At 43.3% G+C, this 20,513-nt stretch overlaps 1 protein-coding gene across 2 annotated transcripts in view; it reads left to right on the top strand.

Annotated features, from left to right (window-relative positions):
• Positions 1–20,513, top strand: part of LOC142492595 (potassium channel subfamily K member 17-like) — a 63,149-nt gene that overhangs the window by 28,676 nt on the left and 13,960 nt on the right. For both annotated transcript variants that reach the window (XR_012800854.1, XM_075595368.1), the window contains exon 2: positions 13,181–13,295. Coding sequence is in view for 1 of the 2 variants with exons in the window: in XM_075595368.1 (XP_075451483.1) it covers positions 13,181–13,295 (115 nt within the window). In the remaining variant the exon portion in view is untranslated. The remainder of the gene's footprint in view (positions 1–13,180; positions 13,296–20,513) is intronic.

The raw sequence follows: 20,513 nt of genomic DNA, 5'->3' as shown, positions 1-20,513 counted from the left end.
CACTTTAAGCAATCTGGAATGTAAATTAATCACACATATTTTTAATGCAGCATGATGCTCCATTGCCCGCTTTTGGAAACACAACCCTCCCCCCGCCCCCTTTTCCAGTGTGCCTGTAATCAGATATGGGGTGTGACGGACCTGGAGAGACTATCGGCTTATATGCACAATCCCGCCAACAGATTTGTAGATACCCAGGAGCCTGGTTCATATATTTTAATAAACAAATAAGATTCTAAATTACAGATAGATTTGTCACAATCCCAATTCTGAAAGACAATGTATAAATATGTAAATGTTAATAGTAGCGCTGTGTTTTCTGTGTTTTCTGTGTTTCTCTTACTAGGTTTTTGAGAATTTGTTGCACCGGTCTATCAGATAGATGGTCAGTCTCTTCGTAGCCAGGACATCACTTATATACATTTTATGATGTACCCCAAATTTGGGGGGGGGGGACTCTATCTGTCTCCATTTGGCTGCAATACAGCACTGATCTGCAAGTAGAGATGTGCACATTTTTGGTCCGGTTCCTTTGGTCCGCGGATTTCCGCGGATCAATCGCAAAAATGGCGATTCGCGTTTTGTGGATTTTTATTATTATTACCAGTTCACTCCGTGGATTCCGACAACCCGTGGACGGATTTGTAGATCCCAATCCACGGATTCAGCAATCCGTTCTGAAGAATCCGCCAACAGATTGCAGAACCTGCAGATTGGGTTCTACAAATCCGTCCACGGGTTGTATCCAATGACGGTTTTTGATGAATTCGTGCGGATTCAAAACCTGACCAAATCTGTTGGCGGATTTTACACCACGAAACGGATTTTGGGGGGAAAATCCGAGAAAATCTGGAAAACTAATTTGCACGACTCGCCCATTTCTAGTACGTGCGTGCCGCGTATAAAAACGGTCTGATGTTCTTATAGAGAGAGAGCATGAGAGTGTCGTATCCTTCTCCACTACATGTCTTGGTAATGATCCGGGAAACGGGCTTTGTCGTACTGTAGTGTATTGTATTGTATGTCTTTATTTATATAGCGCCATTAATGTACATAGCGCTTCACAGCAGTAATACACGTGGTAATCAAATAAATAACAGATAATATAAATAACAGATCATGGGAATAAGTGCTTCAGACATAAAAGTAACATTAAGGAAGAGGAGTCCCTGCCCCGAGGAGCTTACAGTCTAATTGGTAGGTAGGGAGAACGTACAGAGACAGTAGGAGGGAGTTCTGGTAAGTGCGTCTGCAGGGGGCCAAGCTTTATGTAACATGTGTTCAGAATATCCACAGTGCTATTCATATGCTTCTTTAAGCAAATGTGTCTTAAGGTGGGTCTTAAAGGTGGATAGAGAGGGTGCTAGTCGGGTACTGAGGGAAAGGGCATTCCAGAGGTGTGGGGCAGTCAGTGAAAAAGGTTTAAGTCGGGAGAAGGCCTTAGATACAAAGGGGGTAGAAAGAAGACATCCTTGAGAAGAACACAAGAGTCTGGATTCGCCTGTCTCTAGTGTGGGAGATGAATTTTTGGGTTGGGTGTCAGCTACCACCTATTTAACATCTTAATTGCCACGACCATAGTTCCTAGACCGTTAAATAATAGTGTGATGTGACTGTGTATGTTCTGTGTAGAATAATGAATATTTCGGAGCGGGATGCATGTGATCCGTAGTGTCTTCTCATGCTGAAAGGGACCACACTACCAATGTTCAATAATCATATTCAATTGAAGGTTTCCTTAATTAAAACACATTTTTAGGATCAATATTATGTAACAGTGTAGTAAATAAAGCCCAGCACACAATCGTGCTTTAAAAAAACAAAAACAAATAAAGAATATATGATGTTTATCTCAGGTTTTTATAGACCGGCACAAAATGTAATTGAAAAATAAAATGTCAATATTGTCATTGATTATTACATGCACATTGGGTACAATTTCCACAATATGTCGCTGCAAACTCAAAATCACCCAGAACCGTATAAATGTCCAAGGGAAAATAGAACTAGCGGAAGACGGCACGGAGACGAGGAGGGCATGTACTGTATGAAAATGGCATACAGCAGTTATATGATAATATAGGACCTCGTTGTAATAATAGAAACAAAGTGTCGGCTAAAATGGAAAGCTATGCAGAGTGAAGATAATCGTATGCAATAATCAGTGCAGTTGGCTACTGATAAATTCAATCAAAAACAATCAGTTGTATAAGAAAGAAGATGCAGTGAGTATAAACGATACGGATAAATTGCACACACACACATATATATATATATATATATATATATATATATATATATATATATATATATATATATATATGCTTTTCTTTTCCTTTTCTTTCTTTCTTTTTTTTTTTCTTTTCTTTTTTTTTTTCTTTTCTTTTCATTGTTATATTACTTCTAGTCCCTAGCACCGTTAGTGGTTATTATATTATTAATTTAAGTACTCATTATTTGCTTAGTCTGTTGCAGGCAGTTTGTCTTGTTGTAATATACAGTATATATATATATGTGAACAGATTTATCGGTAGGACTTCTGGTAGCGAGCACGAGCTCCAGGTCCACCAAACTTCTTGGACTCGCAACGACGAGGATCTGCAACCAGTCACACTGTAGGGTCTTTTGTCCCATATTAATGGCAGGAAAGCTTAGGATTCGCTTAACAGGATTTATTTACAGGGCACAACAAAAATACACAAAATAAAAAGGACCTAACTCCACTTTGGAGCTGTAACTAATACATCTCTGTTACTCACTATTAGTGGGAGAAGCAAACATTTTCCCAGCCAGAACCCTTTACCTGCAGTTCTCCCTGCAGTATCTCACTGAGTCTGTCAGCGTGTGGGCTCCCAGACCAGCACAGCAGCAGCGCAGGGAGGTGCAGGGAGGTGCCCGGACTGCCTCTTATACTGCAGTCCATCAATGAGTGCCCAGGTGTGGGGAAAGAATACACACCCAGGAAAGTGCTAAGCTCTATATACCTCCCAGCAAACACCTTCTCACTGAGTACTTCCCATATCCCCCTTTGCTAAACCGTGGCCGGATGAGCACTTGTATAGAGGGAGGTGTACACTCCATGCTCTGAGCCTGGCCTTTGTTCCATGGGGAACTGGAACCACAGGAGACTCATAAACCAGCGAGTTACACGAGCATTTGTCTCTCTATTTTGCTGCATGAACTTCAAAAGTGCCTGCTCCGTTACTCTGGTAAATATCCTCCCTAACAAATAATATTTTACAGTCCATTGATTGCCAATACCTCCTCTTCCACCATGGCGCACCTCTTCTCATGCGAGTTTACTTTCCTGCTTATGTTCCTGATTTGGGGTGTTCCTCGGCTCTGAGTATTTGTGATCGGACCGCTCCTACCCCTACCTCGGAGGCGTCACCCTGCACCGGAAATCCTCTGGTGAAATCTGGGGTGGTCAGGACGGGATGGGCACACAACGCATCCTTCAGCCTTTGGAAAGCCTCCCCCGCCTGGACGGACCACTTCACCATGACCTAACTCTTCCCTTTCGTTAGGTGTGTTAGAGGTGCTGAGAAGGTGGCAAACCCTGGGACGGTAGTACTGACTTCTCCTCCCGTGTTTGTCAGTTGTCTAAAACATTCATCGCGTTCTTTAAAAAGCCGGACGACCCCGACGAATTGTGAAAAGGCCAAACCTCTCGCGGGGCTGTGGTTGGAAGCTTTCATGGTGTCAAATCGTGTTTCTGGCAGTCGGTTTGCCAAATATTTGTAATGAACCCTATTAATTGCCGCTCTGGGAACCCCCTGCTTCCGTAGCTGCTTACCTCTGATGGGGATGCCGGTATCTCTCTGCTTTTGAAAGCTGCTCCGGGTGATGTCACGGTTTCTGATTGGCCCGCAGGACGCAGGCGCTTGGAAAAGCGGCCATTATGTGATCCCTGCTAGTCGAGTGGAGCCTGCAGCCCCTACAGAAAAATGTATCTCCAGAAGCAGGGGGTCCCCTGAGCTGAAAGGAACGGGGTTCAGCTCTTGGGACCCCCTGCTTCAATCGCATGTTAAAAAACAATTGAATTGCATATTCAACATGTAAATATTGAGCAGGCGTTGCATCAAAAACCGCAGTGAATGTGGCAGGTGTATCACGTGAACTCAAATTATATACACACATTTCTCCTGTTCATCTATTGAGGCTGTCCATAAAAATAACAAAGAAATCATCTTTGCATCTGGAATAACTGCTGATAAATATGTATCATTGGTCAGAAATGGGGGGTGGTAGGCAGGGAAATTAGTATCCCAGGGGTACCTGGCTACATACATATTCAGATACAAGGGGCCACATTTGAACCCATAGCTGCTCCTGTTTGTAGTAAATAAAAATAGTTCCCAAACTTAAAATAGGGTAAAGTGTAGACGTGCCAAACGATTATCTATCGGAGGACCAGTGTATGAGGCAGGGGTGCTCAGCTCTGGTCGTCAAGCCTCCCTCCCCACCAACAGGTCAGGTTTTCAGGGTGTCCCAGCTTCAGCACAGGTGGCTCAATCAGAGGCTCAGTTTAGACTGAGCGAAGACTGATTGAGCCAGCTGTGCTGAAGCTGGGATATCCTGAAAACCTGACCTGTTGGAGGGACTTGAGGACTGGAGTTGAGCACCCCCGGTATAAGGGATTATCTGTTGTAATATATATCATTAGAAATAAACAATAGGGGGATACATTTCAATGCCAAGGTGGGGTAAATCCTGGCTTTGTTTATGCTGCCAAATGTAATTAACCTCTTCCTGCCCGGGTGGCATTCAGCCAATGGCTTTTTAATACACCCGAGACTACTATGAATAAGGATCCCAGTGCCCAATCGCCTAGAAACTAGAGCCGACATTTTCCTGCGCAGGGAAACCGTATTTATATCAACTCAAAGGTCTCGTTTGTTTTAAGTGCAGTTTATGGCCAGAAATTGCAATCCAACGGGAATCAAAGACTCTCCCTGTAATGAAATATACACATAATAAAAGCAATAACAGGAGCGCACTGAAGTGTAATTAGGGTAGTGTTCTGGGGATTATTATGAAGTAGATTGTAAAATAGGGAACGCTGGCTGGCTGCAATATTGAAGTCAAGGTTATTGTTATTTGGAACAGGAAGCCATGTTTAACGTGTCTATCCGAGTTACAATGAACGCTGTCCTCCTCTGCAGCGATGAATGTTTTATACACGCCGGCGCAGAATGAACGCCTGGTTGGGAAATCACAGGAAGATAACGTGACAGAAATATGTGCTGCTTTCACTAGAGACTGTAAGTAACATGCACCACGGAAAGGAGACACGTTTAAATCAGAGCAATGTTTTATCGGGGGGCACTGCGGGGCAGAGGAAATCCGTGGGAAATATGTGCCAAGCCGGCACAGAGAATACACATTTATAAAAGGTTCTGTTTCCCCTCAACTGACCAGTCTTGAAACATTTTACAGTGCATTACCAATCTTATTTCCATGTATTTATTTTTATAACTTGAAGTTTATTGTTTTTTGTTCGCAGTACAGGGTATTACAATAAATTATTTTGCATTAAACTGCCTCCATTTTGCGGTTATTCCAACACTTTTTGCATTAACAACATATTACTCACAACATAGAACTCATAGGGGGAGGAAACGTGGGGGGGGGGGAAGGGGGGAAGGGGAGGACGAGGCCGGGTTTCCATCATGTTTCAGTATCATTGACCTGATATCTTTTAAAATTTGACTTCATGTAACACGGAGTTCCTAGTGGTTTATGTGGTGGGGGAACAGTCTATTTTTAGTTATGTCTTCTTCTGTTTGTGTTTAATTATAGGAGAACTCACCTAACCCTATCATAGCCATATCGTGGCATTGCTCACCCCCTGAATATCTGTCTGTGTTAACCATGGTAGCCAGACCTTTTGGAAATTTGGGCCAGTGTCGTTGACCATACTTGTCAACTTTTCCATCTGGCATACAAACCAAATTCTGTTCCGAATTTTTTCAATGGATGGGCTTGTGCTCTGGTTTCACGATGCCGCGGTCTCGAACCGCATGGCAGTTGCAAAGTGCACGATCAATTTATTGCCTGCTCTGGATATCCCCCGTATTGGTTTGTTCAATAGAAATAGCCACTGGTCTAGCTGTATTTCGAGGCCCAATATCCTCTGTAGCCAATCTCTAATTTGCTCCCATATAGGTGCTATTTGAGGGCAGGACCACAGCATATGCAGCAAGCTTCCCCGTTCCCCGTGCCCCGCACTGATGTATTTTTAAACAGGCCCAAAGCCAAAGTGTTCACAAGGCAGCATCCAGCCTTACCAGGAGGTACAGCGCTGACTGTCTCGCTCTCATATTCTCGCCTTCGCTGATAACGCGGTTTGAAGTCGAGTAATGTCTCAAATTAGAAGCCGACCCGCCGCCGGTTTCTTTTTCGGTTTTAGACTCAATTTTTTAAATGTCAAAATCAGCGCGCAAGCTACAAATGCGATCATTTCTATCCGTGGAAGAGAGGAGCTCCCTTGCTACGGCCTAATTTTAACAGTAGCATATATATGTCTTGCATGTGCATACAGTGTATATGCCTCCAGGACGGCGCACTGCAGGTAGTAATGTTAGGCCGCGCCAATGTTTAGTGCTTGCGGGCGGAGGCGCGCTGAGGCACACTTCCGCTCGGCACTGAGCCCCTACAGCCGCAATGAGAGCGGCTTTAGTAGGGGCTCGCCTACGCTTCCGCGCGCTTGCGGAAGCGTAGGTCTTAGGAAAATTTGAAATTTTCCCACTTGCCGGAGCGCAGGGCCGGTCACGTGAGCGGTTCACCCAATGAGGGTGAACCAGCTCCGTGACGTCACTGGCCCGCCCCCCAACACGCCCCCGGAAGGCGCGCGGACAAAGGCCAGGGAAAGCACCAGCTTTCCCTCGGCCTCCGCGCGCCTCAGCAAGCAAGAAGGCACCCTGGACGCAGCCTTAGAAAGCAAAGAGAGAGAGAGAGATCGCTGCTCTATTTGCACTCAGAGTCCTTGTCAGATAATGAAGCGGTGTTGTTAATTAAAAATAATGTTTAATTCAAATGATTAAAATATAAACATAAAAACATGACACAACAAAGACAGCGTAACATAACTAAAAGCCTTGTCACTGAAGCAGCCAGTAAAGACTGTTAACCCCATGCAGCCCAGTTTAATAGAGGAGTTGAAAATAAACCCACTGTTTTAGGCATAATAACCTGTCTTTATACCGGGAGACAGTAAATTGGGCAGATAGGAGGGGATTGTGCTGGCAGTAAAAGCCTATCACCACGTTGAAAGTGTAGTTCAAGTAGAAGTACAGAGAACCTTCATGTGGTTACATATTACAGGTATCAGGTAAAAAGGAAACTTGTATCGCTTGCTGGCTGCTTGTCCCAGCAGCTGTGTGTACTTAGTAACCAAACTGAATCGCCTACTGTAGCATGGAAGGAGTGAAGGCAAAACCAGCACAGAGGGGAAGTGAGCAGGAAGAAGGTAAAGGAATGAATATATCCCCAAAAGACAGGTACCTCAGAGTCCACCACCCTGCATTCGGTTTATACAGCGAAGCACCCCCTCAATACTATCACTCAGAGACCGGCTTAGCTCTGTTATCTTTCCCGAGCCGCTAGGGTCTATGCGACTCAGATGTTACATCAGGCGGCTCCTAGTTGATGACGTTGATGACGTCCGACGCTACATGCACCGACGTACGTTTCGCATCGTAACAGACGCTGCTTGTGATAATAATATTCAAAGAAGATTGAATTAATATTGTGATCATCACCCATTACAAATTACAGGGAAACATAAGACTCATATTGTTTTGGTAGCAGATACTTACACAGAGGTGGAATAAATAGATATTGTTATTGATGATATCTAGTGGTGAAATACTAGCTACTAGCTCCAGATGGTAAATACAAAGTGATATTAAATTGATGGCACAGGTCATTTACCAATGAAAGGGGTGAATTCAAACCCCTCATTTAAACCTGGTGGACTGAAGGTCTTTAATGTATGTATCCACCCTGTTTACTTTTTGAGGATTTCCCTGTCTCAATTTCCTTTTCTGGTGGAAGGCAGAACATGTTCAATGCCAGTAAATTTAAGAACGTCAATATTACCATGATGGACCGTAGTGGCGTCGTGTCACGGGGGTGTCTGCATCAAGATAAAATATGACTCAAAAGATTGAGTAAAAACCCTTGGTTTCCTGTGCTCAATACCAAATAGTGTGACAGGGTCTCCTAGACATCCTGCTCCTAGACAGTTATTTTCCTTGTCCACCGGGTGTGTTGCTGCTTTCTGTTTGCTATGGGATTTGTCTGTCTGTCTGTCTCCTCTTGTTGCTCTTGTTCTCTTTCCTTATAGTTCCTGCTTCCTGTTTGTCCTTAACCTTTGTTTTATATGTGTCAGACTCCATGCCTCTGATCTGTTCCTGTACCAGTCCTGTTCTGTATTGGAGTCCTGTTCATATTAAAGGCACTTGCTATTTAACTAGATTGCTAGCAAGTTCCAGACCTGTCTCCGTTCCTGCTTCCCTGCCCAGTTCCTCCGCCCGTGTCCTGCTCCTGCCTTCCTGTTGCCGAACCTCTGAGAGTTGCTCACGATGATCCTGCTTGCTGTCTGCCACAACTCCTGCTTGCCCACAACGATCCGACTTGCTGCTTGCCACCGACCTCAGCCTGTGACCCTAACAATCTTTGCCTGCTTCCGCTGTTCCGGCCACCGAGGTCCTACCCGCCACTGGAGTCCCTTGTGACATAGTGAAAATACTAAATATACATTTATTATATAAATAATATATAATAATATATATAATAACATTATATATTGTTATTATATAAATAATATATAATAATATATATAATATATAATCGCAGGGGTGACCGAAAACATGAAACACTTTTTAGCCAGCTACAATTTTTAGGAGCCAGCGCATGGGGTCGGGGGGGGGGGGGGGGAGGGTGTTCCAGGTATCCCTCTCTCCCTGCCCACCCATCGTTGTCTGTGCCACTATGTGTGTATATCAGTGTATCTGTGACTTTCTCAGACACACTGACTCGCGCAGCCACTCTCTCAGACAACACAAAAGAACAACAGGACTGGAGCTTAAATCAGTAAGCTATAACTCCAACCGCAATGAGTGTAGAAAATAATGAAATAGTTGGCTGATAGTGACCCACAGTGGGAAATAGTGAAAGTACACTTAATCCACTAACAAGTGAATGAACATTATCAATAGACACTCCGCGGTCTTCCTCCACCCTGCAGGTAAATGCCAACCAGGTAACCGGGTACCCGGCTAGGTAGAATAATTGATTTTGTCCGGGTACCCGTTACCCGTTATTTTATTTTTTAAATTACTACCCAGTACAACACTAAATACAACGATATGCACCATCCAGACTCTTGCGTTCTTCTCAAGGATGTCTTCTTTCTACCCCCTTTGTATCTAAAGCCCTCTCCCGCCTTAAACCTTTTTCACTGACTGCCCCACACCTCTGGAATGCCCTTCCCCTCAGTACCCGACCAGCACCCTCTCTATCCACCTTTAAGACCCAACTTAAGACACACTTGCTTAAAGAAGCATATGAATAGCACTGTGGATATTCTGAACACAGGATACATAAGCTTGGCCCCCTGCAGACGCACTTACCAGAACTCCCTCCTACTGTCTCTGTACGTTCTCCCTACCTACCAATTAGACTGTAAGCTCCTCGGGGCAGGGACTCCTCTTCCTTAATGTTACTTTTAGGTCTAAAGCACTTATTCCCATTATCTGTTATTTATATTATCTGTTATTTATTTGATTACCACGTGTATTACTGCTGTGAAGCGCTATGTACATTAATGGCGCTATATAAATAAAGACATACAATTCAATACAATACATATACGTCCCACTCAACCTTCAAGAGAAAGGAGTCTTCTTTTTTTCTTATGGATAGTTGTCGAACAGGATGAGGGAGCGGGATGCATAATATGTAAAAAAAAATCAGTAAGAGAAAAATATATAGAGTTGTATTGCTGATAAATGTAAAGACCGTGACATTAATCTTCAAACATTATAGTCACATAGATATGAGTAAATAGAGCATATCACACTCAAAACTCAGGTGTGTAGAAAAGATCCAGTGTTGTCTAAGATGACATCTTAGGTAGGGCGCTGTATGGGTATACTTAAAGTAGAAGAGAGAGAGACACCATAGCGCAGACTATCCAAACTCAATTTAATTAAGTATTAGTTAAAAATAATCCCCCCAAAGTGTGCACTTACAATTAGTGCAGTATGAAAGGGCACATAAAATCCATCATGGAGGTACAGCGATCTCACCACCCCTCTCGTGTGGATTAGATGAACGCCAATGTCGGGCTGGTGCTGCTTCCTATTGCGGTGGCCTGGAAACAGCAACTGCACTCCACAGGGCTCTCTCTTGCTCTGACTCGGTGTCACTCCTTCCACTCTCCTCCTGGATTCAACGCGTTTCGCTTGATAGAGCAAGCTTCGTCAGGATTCCTGGTTCGATGCGCTCAAGACACACACACATGAGAGAGACACACACACCTCTCTCAACTCTCTGCTCCATGCTGTTTCCTCCTCTCCTTTGCCCCACCCTCAGGCTCCTGACACCTCCTCCTGATTAGCTGCTGATGGGTAATGTAGTCAATCAGGATGGAGGAAGCAGCCCAGTCCCCTAGCAACAGCCCTGCTCTGGGAAATCGCGCAGCCCCCCAAGTCGATCAGGTCACAATGTCCAGAGAGGTAATACTGGTATACACATACATGTCAAGTATTACCTGTCATTTATTACTGGGCAAAAAGCCCATATACAATGTCCTTGCTGCTGTAGCATCCTTCGCCTTTCCTACATTTCAATAATAATCTACCAAATTTGGATAGTCCATCTTTTGAAGCCTAACCTGTAGGTAACTCCCATGTATGTATGTATATCTTTATTCATATAGTGCTGACAGTATACTCGGCGCATTACAAAGACAATACAGTACAGGGAATTATAATAATACAATAAGAGCAGCAAAATCAGACAATAGGAAATCCCTGCCCCGGAGAGCTTACAATCTAAGTGGTATGCTGGGAGATTTACAGAGACAGCAGGTGAGGGAATAAGTGCAGTAGATGGCAGGGCTTGACCACAATGGTTGGTCTGAGTCACTGAGTGTGGGACAGGAGCCATGAGTGTAGGGTATTGGGATGTTTCTTTTGTGCGGCGAGCTTTAAGGTTGGTCGGTATTAAATTAGATGGTTAACACCATTAGCAGGGAAAGAGGTGGCAGGGAGGCGTGGGTAAGAGCAGGTGTGTATATGGCAGGGTCCAGGATTGAGAGAGAGATATTTTTGTGGTTTTACGGTTTTGATTTTTATTGAGGGGTGTAGAAGTTGTTGGGAGGTGTGTAAATAGTAGTGCAGTGTATGGGCATATGGATAGGTGGAGGGGAGGAGCGATGAAGAAATGTGGATAAGAGGGAGAGGGGAAGTTGGTGAGAGCAGGAACGTTTACAAAGGAGTGAGGAAGCGTCAAACAGAAAAAGCAATAGGGAGGGGCATAAGGAGATGCAGGGAGAGAAAGGTATGTCTAGTGAGTTCCCAGGTATTGGAGATGAGGAGTTGGAATTGAAAGAGCAGGTGTATAAATCAGGCCTGGGAGGGCAATGTAGCACAGTGGATAAAAAGCAGCTTAGAAAGTGAGTTTATACAGGTAGATGCATAAAAATTTACAGAGCATTTAGAAAGTCAAGTTCTCACAATTGCTGGGTTGTTGAAGGACCAAGTCCATGTCTTCTTGCAGTCTTCACCTCCAATTGAACTGTAATTTTAACTCTGCAGACACTTCACTGTGTATGCGACACTTAAGATGTTATACCTGCCAAAAGTCTATTCCCACTCCAAGTCGTATCGTTCATCCTGAGTCACATCATTGCTCCCAAGTTACTCTATTCCTCCAGGCTTTCTATCCCCCCCTGCTGCAGGCTGCACCAACCATCTTTTCTTTAGTAAGAAGTGGTAATAAAAAGTAGTGTGACTCCAGATTTGTAAAATAAAAAGTATTGGTGCACAGTGACAGTGAAATAGGTTAAAATAAGTGTGTTCAATGAGTTCAGCCTTTGGAAAGTGGTAATTTTGGGAGATTCTTGTCCTATATTTTCTGTTCTATTGAGAAGAAGGTAAACAAAAAACACCAGGGAAACATTTTCCAATTATGTCTTCTAAGGGAAATAGAAATGACTTTCTGACTCCATCAAAAAGACAGAGAAGCCCAAAGCTACATCCAATATGACAAAAATACACAGTGAAATACCTATATAATTCTCTTGAAAAAGGGTAATTTAGTTAAACCCTTTGGCCAAAGCGTTATAAGCCTGCAATCTACATCAAGGCATGGCAGGTCCTAACGCTATCTGATTAAAATTCAAATTTACCCCCATATTTGGAGGGAGAATGATCACATTGGATCTGTCCAAACCCAGCAACATGAAAAAATGAAAAAGACCTGCTAACTTGGAAAGTGAGGAGGGGCGAGCTTAAACCCTGGGGGTTGGGGGGGGGGGGGGCACTAACCTCCAAACAGCTACGTTCCATCAATGGCAACCAGATTTCTCCCTAAATCAATGCTCTTCCTACGTTTGACTTGTTTAGCGTATCCTGGTGTGACCAGGCGGAATCTGCCATTGACTTGAATGGCAGTTTTCAGTTGATCATGATGCAATCGGCCGCTTCAAACCATATTTAACGAGGCCCTACATTTAGTAACTTTGGAAAATCCGAGCATGATGTAAGTTCTCCCCAGAAGGACTTTGATAAATTGGAAGTGGGCAGATAAATTGCAGCTGATACCCACAAATTGCTTCCCACTATAGGAAATAAAACTGGTGAGACGATAAATGGGGGAGCTTTGTTGTAACATGAAGCATTAACCTGAATGACTACTGTACAAGTTTTACCTGGGACTTTGAGGGTCTACAACATTTGGACCTAAGATATCTTGGTGATAAAGTAGGTGGCGTTGTGCTCTGGTGAACGAAGAAATAGGTGGGGAAGGGGAGCTTGCTGTTTTTGAACCTGAAAAGCCGAGTGGTAAATATTATTAATCACACAGTTCTTAGGTGTTCTTCTCGGAACACCGCCCACACGTTCCAGAGACGCCATCTTTAACCTTCCTGTGTGTTTTCTCTCCAAAGGGGATCATTACTGCCTACAACAACGGTGTCAGCCTCCAGGGCAACTCTACCAACCTGGGCACCTGGAACTTTGCGGGCTCCTTCTTCTTCTCCGTAACGGCAATAACAACAATCGGTATGTAATACCAAGATACCGGCTGTGGGCTACCTACTGACCCATACACCCAGACCTCATTCACTGAATGGGCACAGTGCAGGTGCACAGGGAGATAAACTGAGTATGTTATTGTTACCAAATAGTGCAGCAAATCCAAGAAACCAAGGAAACAAATTACCTGTTGAGTAAAAGAGAAGAGTTTGAAGTACTGTATAATGGCACTATGGGTTACAGTGTGTGTAAATGTATGTATGCTGAGAGTCACTTTGGCGCGATTAGGGGGAATCACAGCCAGGCCCAGCATTTTAACTACTATTCAGTTCAAACGCAGTTGACGCCGGTTACGGTGCGGATGCCCCACATTGTAGCTTGATGGAACCCCGCGATAGAGCTGTTGAGCTTTGGAGTTGAAGAAAATAAAAGAGATGGGGGGATGTGGAGGGTGTTCTGAAATGAATAGGAAGGAAACAGTGAGGGAAATAGGAACCCAGGAAAGATGGCAACTCCTCTTGGGGGATTCCTTAGTAAAGGTATATATTTGGGAGCAGGTAGTGAGGGAAAGAGGGAAGTTATAGTGCCTACCTGGAGCTTCAACTCGGAGGGATACGAGGCACATTCTGGGAATTATTAAGGCAGCAAGACAGGAGGGCAGGGTTCTCAACTCCAGTCCTCAACCCCCTCCACCCCCCCAACAGGTCAGGTTTTAAGGATGTCCCTGCTTCAGCACAGGTGTGATTGAGCCACCTGTGCTGAAGCATGGATATTCTGAGGACTGGAGCTGGGAAACCCTGCAGTAAGGAAAGGTAGGTGTCAATGTCCACTCAGGAATGAATGACCTGGCTATACATGAGTTTAGAATAGTGCAGGAGGAGGGTAGGGTTAAGTGAAAGCACTTAGGCAGGTAGCACCCTTGTGTGTTTTTCAGAGGTATTGTCAGTATATAGGGATGGGGGAGACAGGACTGTTGTTTTCTGAAGAATCACGGAGAATTGAATTACAATTTCTTCCAAATAGAAATCTGATCTGATATCGTAAGATACGTAATTACATAGCTACATAGCTACATAGTAGATGAGGTTAAAATGAGACATACATCCAGCAAATTCAACCTAAGCTAAATTTAGAAGACCTATATGTTGTCCTATATTTTGTATTTGCATTATTTTGATCCAGAGGAAGGCAAACAAAAAACCCCAGTGAAATATCATCCAATGATATCTCATAAGGGGAAATTAAATTACTTCCCGACTTCAAATAATGGCAGTCGGATTACTCCCTGAATTAACATCCTTCCCATGTGTACTTATTTGGTATATCCCTGTATACCTTTCCCTTCTAAACAGATGTCCAACATTTTTTTGAAGATATTTATTGTATCTGCCATCACAGTCTCCACGGGTAATGAATTCCACATATTAAATGCCCTTACTGTACAGAACCCTTTCCTCTGCTGCTGGTTAGATCCTGTACCATTTGTACTGCTCTTGGGATGAATAGTTCTTTTCAAAGTGCATTGTATTGACCACAAATATATCTGTATATAGTTATCATATCCCCTCTTAGACACCTCTTTTCTAATGTAAACAAATCTAATTTACCTATCCTTTCCTCATAAACCAGATTATCCACCCCCTTTATTAATTTGGGGCTCATCTCTGCACTTTTCCTAGTTCCATAATGTATTTTTTTATGGAGTGGTGCCCAAACTGTACTCTATATTCAAGGTGTGGTCTTACTAATACTTTATAAAAGAGCATAATTATGCTTACTTCCCTTCCAAGCATATCCTGTTTAATGCAAGATATGATCTTATTTGCCTTTGCAGCTACTGCATGACATTGGGCACTATAGCTGTGCCTTTCACTGCCACAGAGGTAAGAAATGCAGGCTACCAATGCACTCTCCACTGTGTATGGGTTTAACAGACGTTTATTATTTCTATCAGAGCAAAACTATGACATCACACTTTTATAAACATCATCCTTTATTGAAGAGAAATACATTCTCCAGAAATCGGGGACAGAATGGGCATGTAAAGATTTTGATCGCCAGTAGGTGGCAGCATTTAATAGGTTGTAACACTGTAAGTTAGAGCAGGGGTGCTCTTTGTGCCCCCTGCCTGCTCTCCCCCTCTGCTCGCCCCCGCCCTACATTTCCTCCAGCATCGGCGGCGTCATTTGACCCCAGAGGCTGCTCCAGCGAAGGTAAGAGACAATCGGAGGCCTTGCGCACACCCCCGGCATTTTATTTAAATGTTGTGGGGTGTAAGAGCACGGGGCCTCTGTACCCCAGTTTGTGCAGCCCTTAGTTAGAGAACACAGGGCTAGATCCACTAAAGGTCAGTATAGCTGCAATGTGAGCTATAAAACATGGGATTGCAGTGATACTATCTGGAATAACCGCGGTATTCACAAAGAATCATTCATTCAATAATGGGTAATATGCAGCTGCATACATGAAAAATGTGTTCACTCTGCAGTAAACACCACTAGCGATACCAATAACAGTGTGTGTGTGTGTGCGCGTGTGTGTGCGTGTGTGTGCGCGCGTGTGTGCGCGTGCGTGTGTGTGTGTGCTACAATTTCTACCATAGGGTTATGTAATAGGATTTCCTACAAACCCCTATGGGAGAAAATGATTGAACCCCTTTGATGCCTGCGCAGGTGTGTAGCCAGGATTTTGGCTGAGGTAAGGTATTTCGGGTTGGTGGTGGGGCACTAATTGCGCGCTGCCAGAAGGAATTAGCGTCACGCAAATGCTCCACAGAATCTCCCTGACATTGCATCAATATTGTCTGGTTATACTCCGTGTCAGTGTATAGTGTTGTCAGGTTATAGTCAGTGTATAGTGCAGTCAGGTTATAGTCGGTGTATAGTGCAGTCAGGTTATAGTCGGTGTATAGTGCAGTCAGGTTATAGTCGGTGTATAGTGCAGTCATGTTATAGTCAGTGTATAGTGCAGTCAGGTTATAGTCAGTGTATAGTGCAGTCAGGTTATAGTCGGTGTATAGTGCAGTCAGGTTATAGTCGGTGTATAGTGCAGTCAGGTTATAGTCGGTGTATAGTGCAGTCAGGTTATAGTCGGTGTATAGTGCAGTCAGGTTATAGTCGGTGTATAGTGCAGTCAGGTTATAGTCGGTGTATAGTGCAGTCAGGTTATAGTCGGTGTATAGTGCAGTCATGTTATAGTCAGTGTATAGTGTTGTCAGGTTATAGTCAGTGTATAGTGCAGTCAGGTTATAGTCGGTGTATAGTGCAGTCAGGTTATAGTCGGTGTATAGTGCAGTCAGGTTATAGTCAGTGTATAGTGCAGTCAGGTTATAGTCAGTGTATAGTGCAGTCAGGTTATAGTCAGTGTATAGTACAGTCAGGTTATAGTCAGTGTATAGTGCAGTCAGGTTATAGTCAGTGTATAGTGCAGTCAGGTTATAGTCAGTGTAGAGTACAGTCAGGTTATAGTCAGTGTATAGTGCAGTCAGGTTATAGTCAGTGTATAGTGCAGTCAGGTTATAGTCAGTGTATAGTGCAGTCAGGTTATAGTCGGTGTATAGTGCAGTCATGTTATAGTCAGTGTATAGTGCAGTCAGGTTATAGTCAGTGTATAGTGCAGTCAGTGTATAGTGCAGTCAGTGTATAGTGCAGTCAGGTTATAGTCAGTGTATAGTGCAGTCAGGTTATAGTCTGTGTATAGTGTAGTCAGGTTATAGTCAGTGTATAGTGCAGTCATGTTATAGTCAGTGTATAGTGCAGTCAGGTTATAGTCGGTGTATAGTGCAGTCAGTGTATAGTGCAGTCAGGTTATAGTCAGTGTATAGTGCAGTCAGGTTATAGTCAGTGTATAGTGCAGTCATGTTATAGTCAGTGTATAGTGCAGTCATGTTATAGTCAGTGTATAGTGCAGTCAGGTTATAGTCAGTGTATAGTGCAGTCAGTGTATAGTGCAGTCAGTGTATAGTGCAGTCAGGTTATAGTCAGTGTATAGTGCAGTCAGTGTATAGTGCAGTCAGGTTATAGTCAGTGTATAGTGCAGTCAGGTTATAGTCAGTGTATAGTGCAGTCAGGTTATAGTCAGTGTATAGTGCAGTCAGGTTATAGTCAGTGTATAGTGCAGTCATGTTATAGTCAGTGTATAGTGCAGTCAGGTTATAGTCAGTGTATAGTGCAGTCAGTGTATAGTGCAGTCAGTGTATAGTGCAGTCAGGTTATAGTCAGTGTATAGTGCAGTCAGTGTATAGTGCAGTCAGGTTATAGTCAGTGTATAGTGCAGTCAGGTTATAGTCAGTGTATAGTGCAGTCAGGTTATAGTCGGTGTATAGTGCAGTCAGGTTATAGTCGGTGTATAGTGCAGTCAGGTTATAGTCAGTGTATAGTGCAGTCAGGTTATAGTCAGTGTATAGTGCAGTCAGGTTATAGTCAGTGTATAGTGCAGTCAGGTTATAGTCAGTGTATAGTGCAGTCAGGTTATAGTCAGTGTATAGTGCAGTCAGGTTATAGTCAGTGTATAGTGCAGTCAGGTTATAGTCGGTGTATAGTGCAGTCAGGTTATAGTCAGTGTATAGTGTAGTCAGGTTATAGTCGGTGTATAGTGCAGTCAGGTTATAGTCGGTGTATAGTGCAGTCAGGTTATAGTCGGTGTACTGTATAGTGCAGTCAGGTTATAGTCAGTGTATAGTGCAGTCAGGTTATAGTGCAGTCAGGTTATAGTCAGTGTATAGTGCAGTCAGTGTATAGTGCAGTCAGGTTATAGTCAGTGTATAGTGCAGTCAGGTTATAGTCAGTGTATAGTGCAGTCATGTTATCGTCAGTGTATAGTGCAGTCAGGTTATAGTCAGTGTATAGTGCAGTCAGGTTATAGTCGGTGTATAGTGCAGTCAGGTTATAGTCAGTGTATAGTGTAGTCAGGTTATAGTCAGTGTATAGTGCAGTCAGGTTATAGTCGGTGTATAGTGCAGTCAGGTTATAGTCGGTGTACTGTATAGTGCAGTCAGGTTATAGTCAGTGTATAGTGCAGTCAGGTTATAGTCAGTGTATAGTGCAGTCAGGTTATAGTCGGTGTATAGTGCAGTCAGGTTATAGTCAGTGTATAGTGCAGTCAGGTTATAGTCAGTGTATAGTGCAGTCAGGTTATAGTCAGTGTATAGTGCAGTCAGGTTATAGTCAGTGTATAGTGCAGTCAGGTTATAGTCAGTGTATAGTGCAGTCAGGTTATAGTCGGTGTATAGTGCAGTCAGGTTATAGTCAGTGTATAGTGCAGTCAGGTTATAGTCAGTGTATAGTGCAGTCAGGTTATAGTCGGTGTATAGTGCAGTCAGGTTATAGTCAGTGTATAGTGCAGTCAGGTAATAGTCGGTGTATAGTGCAGTCATGTTATAGTCAGTGTATAGTGCAGTCAGGTTATAGTCAGTGTATAGTGCAGTCAGGTTATAGTCGGTGTATAGTGCAGTCAGGTTATAGTCAGTGTATAGTGCAGTCAGGTTATAGTCAGTGTATAGTGCAGTCAGGTTATAGTCGGTGTATAGTGCAGTCAGGTTATAGTCAGTGTATAGTGCAGTCAGGTTATAGTCGGTGTATAGTGCAGTCAGGTTATAGTCGGTGTATAGTGCAGTCAGGTTATAGTCAGTGTATAGTGCAGTCAGGTTATAGTCAGTGTATAGTGCAGTCAGGTTATAGTCAGTGTATAGTGCAGTCAGGTTATAGTCGGTGTATAGTGCAGTCAGGTTATAGTCAGTGTATAGTGCAGTCAGGTTATAGTCAGTGTATAGTGCAGTCAGGTTATAGTCAGTGTATAGTGCAGTCAGGTTATAGTCGGTGTATAGTGCAGTCAGGTTATAGTCAGTGTATAGTGCAGTCAGGTTATAGTCAGTGTATAGTGCAGTCAGGTTATAGTCAGTGTATAGTGCAGTCAGGTTATAGTCAGTGTATAGTGCAGTCAGGTTATAGTCAGTGTATAGTGCAGTCAGGTTATAGTCGGTGTATAGTGCAGTCAGGTTATAGTCAGTGTATAGTGCAGTCAGGTTATAGTCAGTGTATAGTGCAGTCAGGTTATAGTCAGTGTATAGTGCAGTCAGGTTATAGTCGGTGTATAGTGCAGTCAGGTTATAGTCGGTGTATAGTGCAGTCAGGTTATAGTCAGTGTATAGTGTAGTCAGGTTATAGTCAGTGTATAGTGCAGTCATGTTATAGTCAGTGTATAGTGCAGTCAGGTTATAGTCGGTGTATAGTGCAGTCAGTGTATAGTGCAGTCAGGTTATAGTCAGTGTATAGTGCAGTCAGGTTATAGTCGGTGTATAGTGCAGTCATGTTATAGTCAGTGTATAGTGCAGTCAGGTTATAGTCGGTGTATAGTGCAGTCATGTTATAGTCAGTGTATAGTGCAGTCAGGTTATAGTCAGTGTATAGTACAGTCAGTGTATAGTGCAGTCAGGTTATAGTCAGTGTATAGTGCAGTCAGGTTATAGTCTGTGTATAGTGTAGTCAGGTTATAGTCAGTGTATAGTGCAGTCATGTTATAGTCAGTGTATAGTGCAGTCAGGTTATAGTCGGTGTATAGTGCAGTCAGTGTATAGTGCAGTCAGGTTATAGTCAGTGTATAGTGCAGTCAGGTTATAGTCAGTGTATAGTGCAGTCAGGTTATAGTCAGTGTATAGTGCAGTCAGTGTATAGTGCAGTCAGTGTATAGTGCAGTCAGGTTATAGTCAGTGTATAGTGCAGTCAGTGTATAGTGCAGTCAGGTTATAGTCAGTGTATAGTGCAGTCAGGTTATAGTCAGTGTATAGTGCAGTCAGGTTATAGTCAGTGTATAGTGCAGTCAGGTTATAGTCAGTGTATAGTGCAGTCATGTTATAGTCAGTGTATAGTGCAGTCAGGTTATAGTCAGTGTATAGTGCAGTCAGTGTATAGTGCAGTCAGTGTATAGTGCAGTCAGGTTATAGTCAGTGTATAGTGCAGTCAGTGTATAGTGCAGTCAGGTTATAGTCAGTGTATAGTGCAGTCAGGTTATAGTCGGTGTATAGTGCAGTCAGGTTATAGTCGGTGTATAGTGCAGTCAGGTTATAGTCGGTGTATAGTGCAGTCAGGTTATAGTCAGTGTATAGTGCAGTCAGGTTATAGTCAGTGTATAGTGCAGTCAGGTTATAGTCAGTGTATAGTGCAGTCAGGTTATAGTCAGTGTATAGTGCAGTCAGGTTATAGTCAGTGTATAGTGCAGTCAGGTTATAGTCAGTGTATAGTGCAGTCA

Source organism: Ascaphus truei, chromosome 4, assembly GCF_040206685.1.
Source record: "Ascaphus truei isolate aAscTru1 chromosome 4, aAscTru1.hap1, whole genome shotgun sequence".
Lineage (NCBI taxonomy): Eukaryota > Metazoa > Chordata > Amphibia > Anura > Ascaphidae > Ascaphus > Ascaphus truei.
The sequence above is the reverse complement of the archived record's forward strand: the minus strand, read 5'-3'. Positions and strand labels throughout refer to the sequence as shown.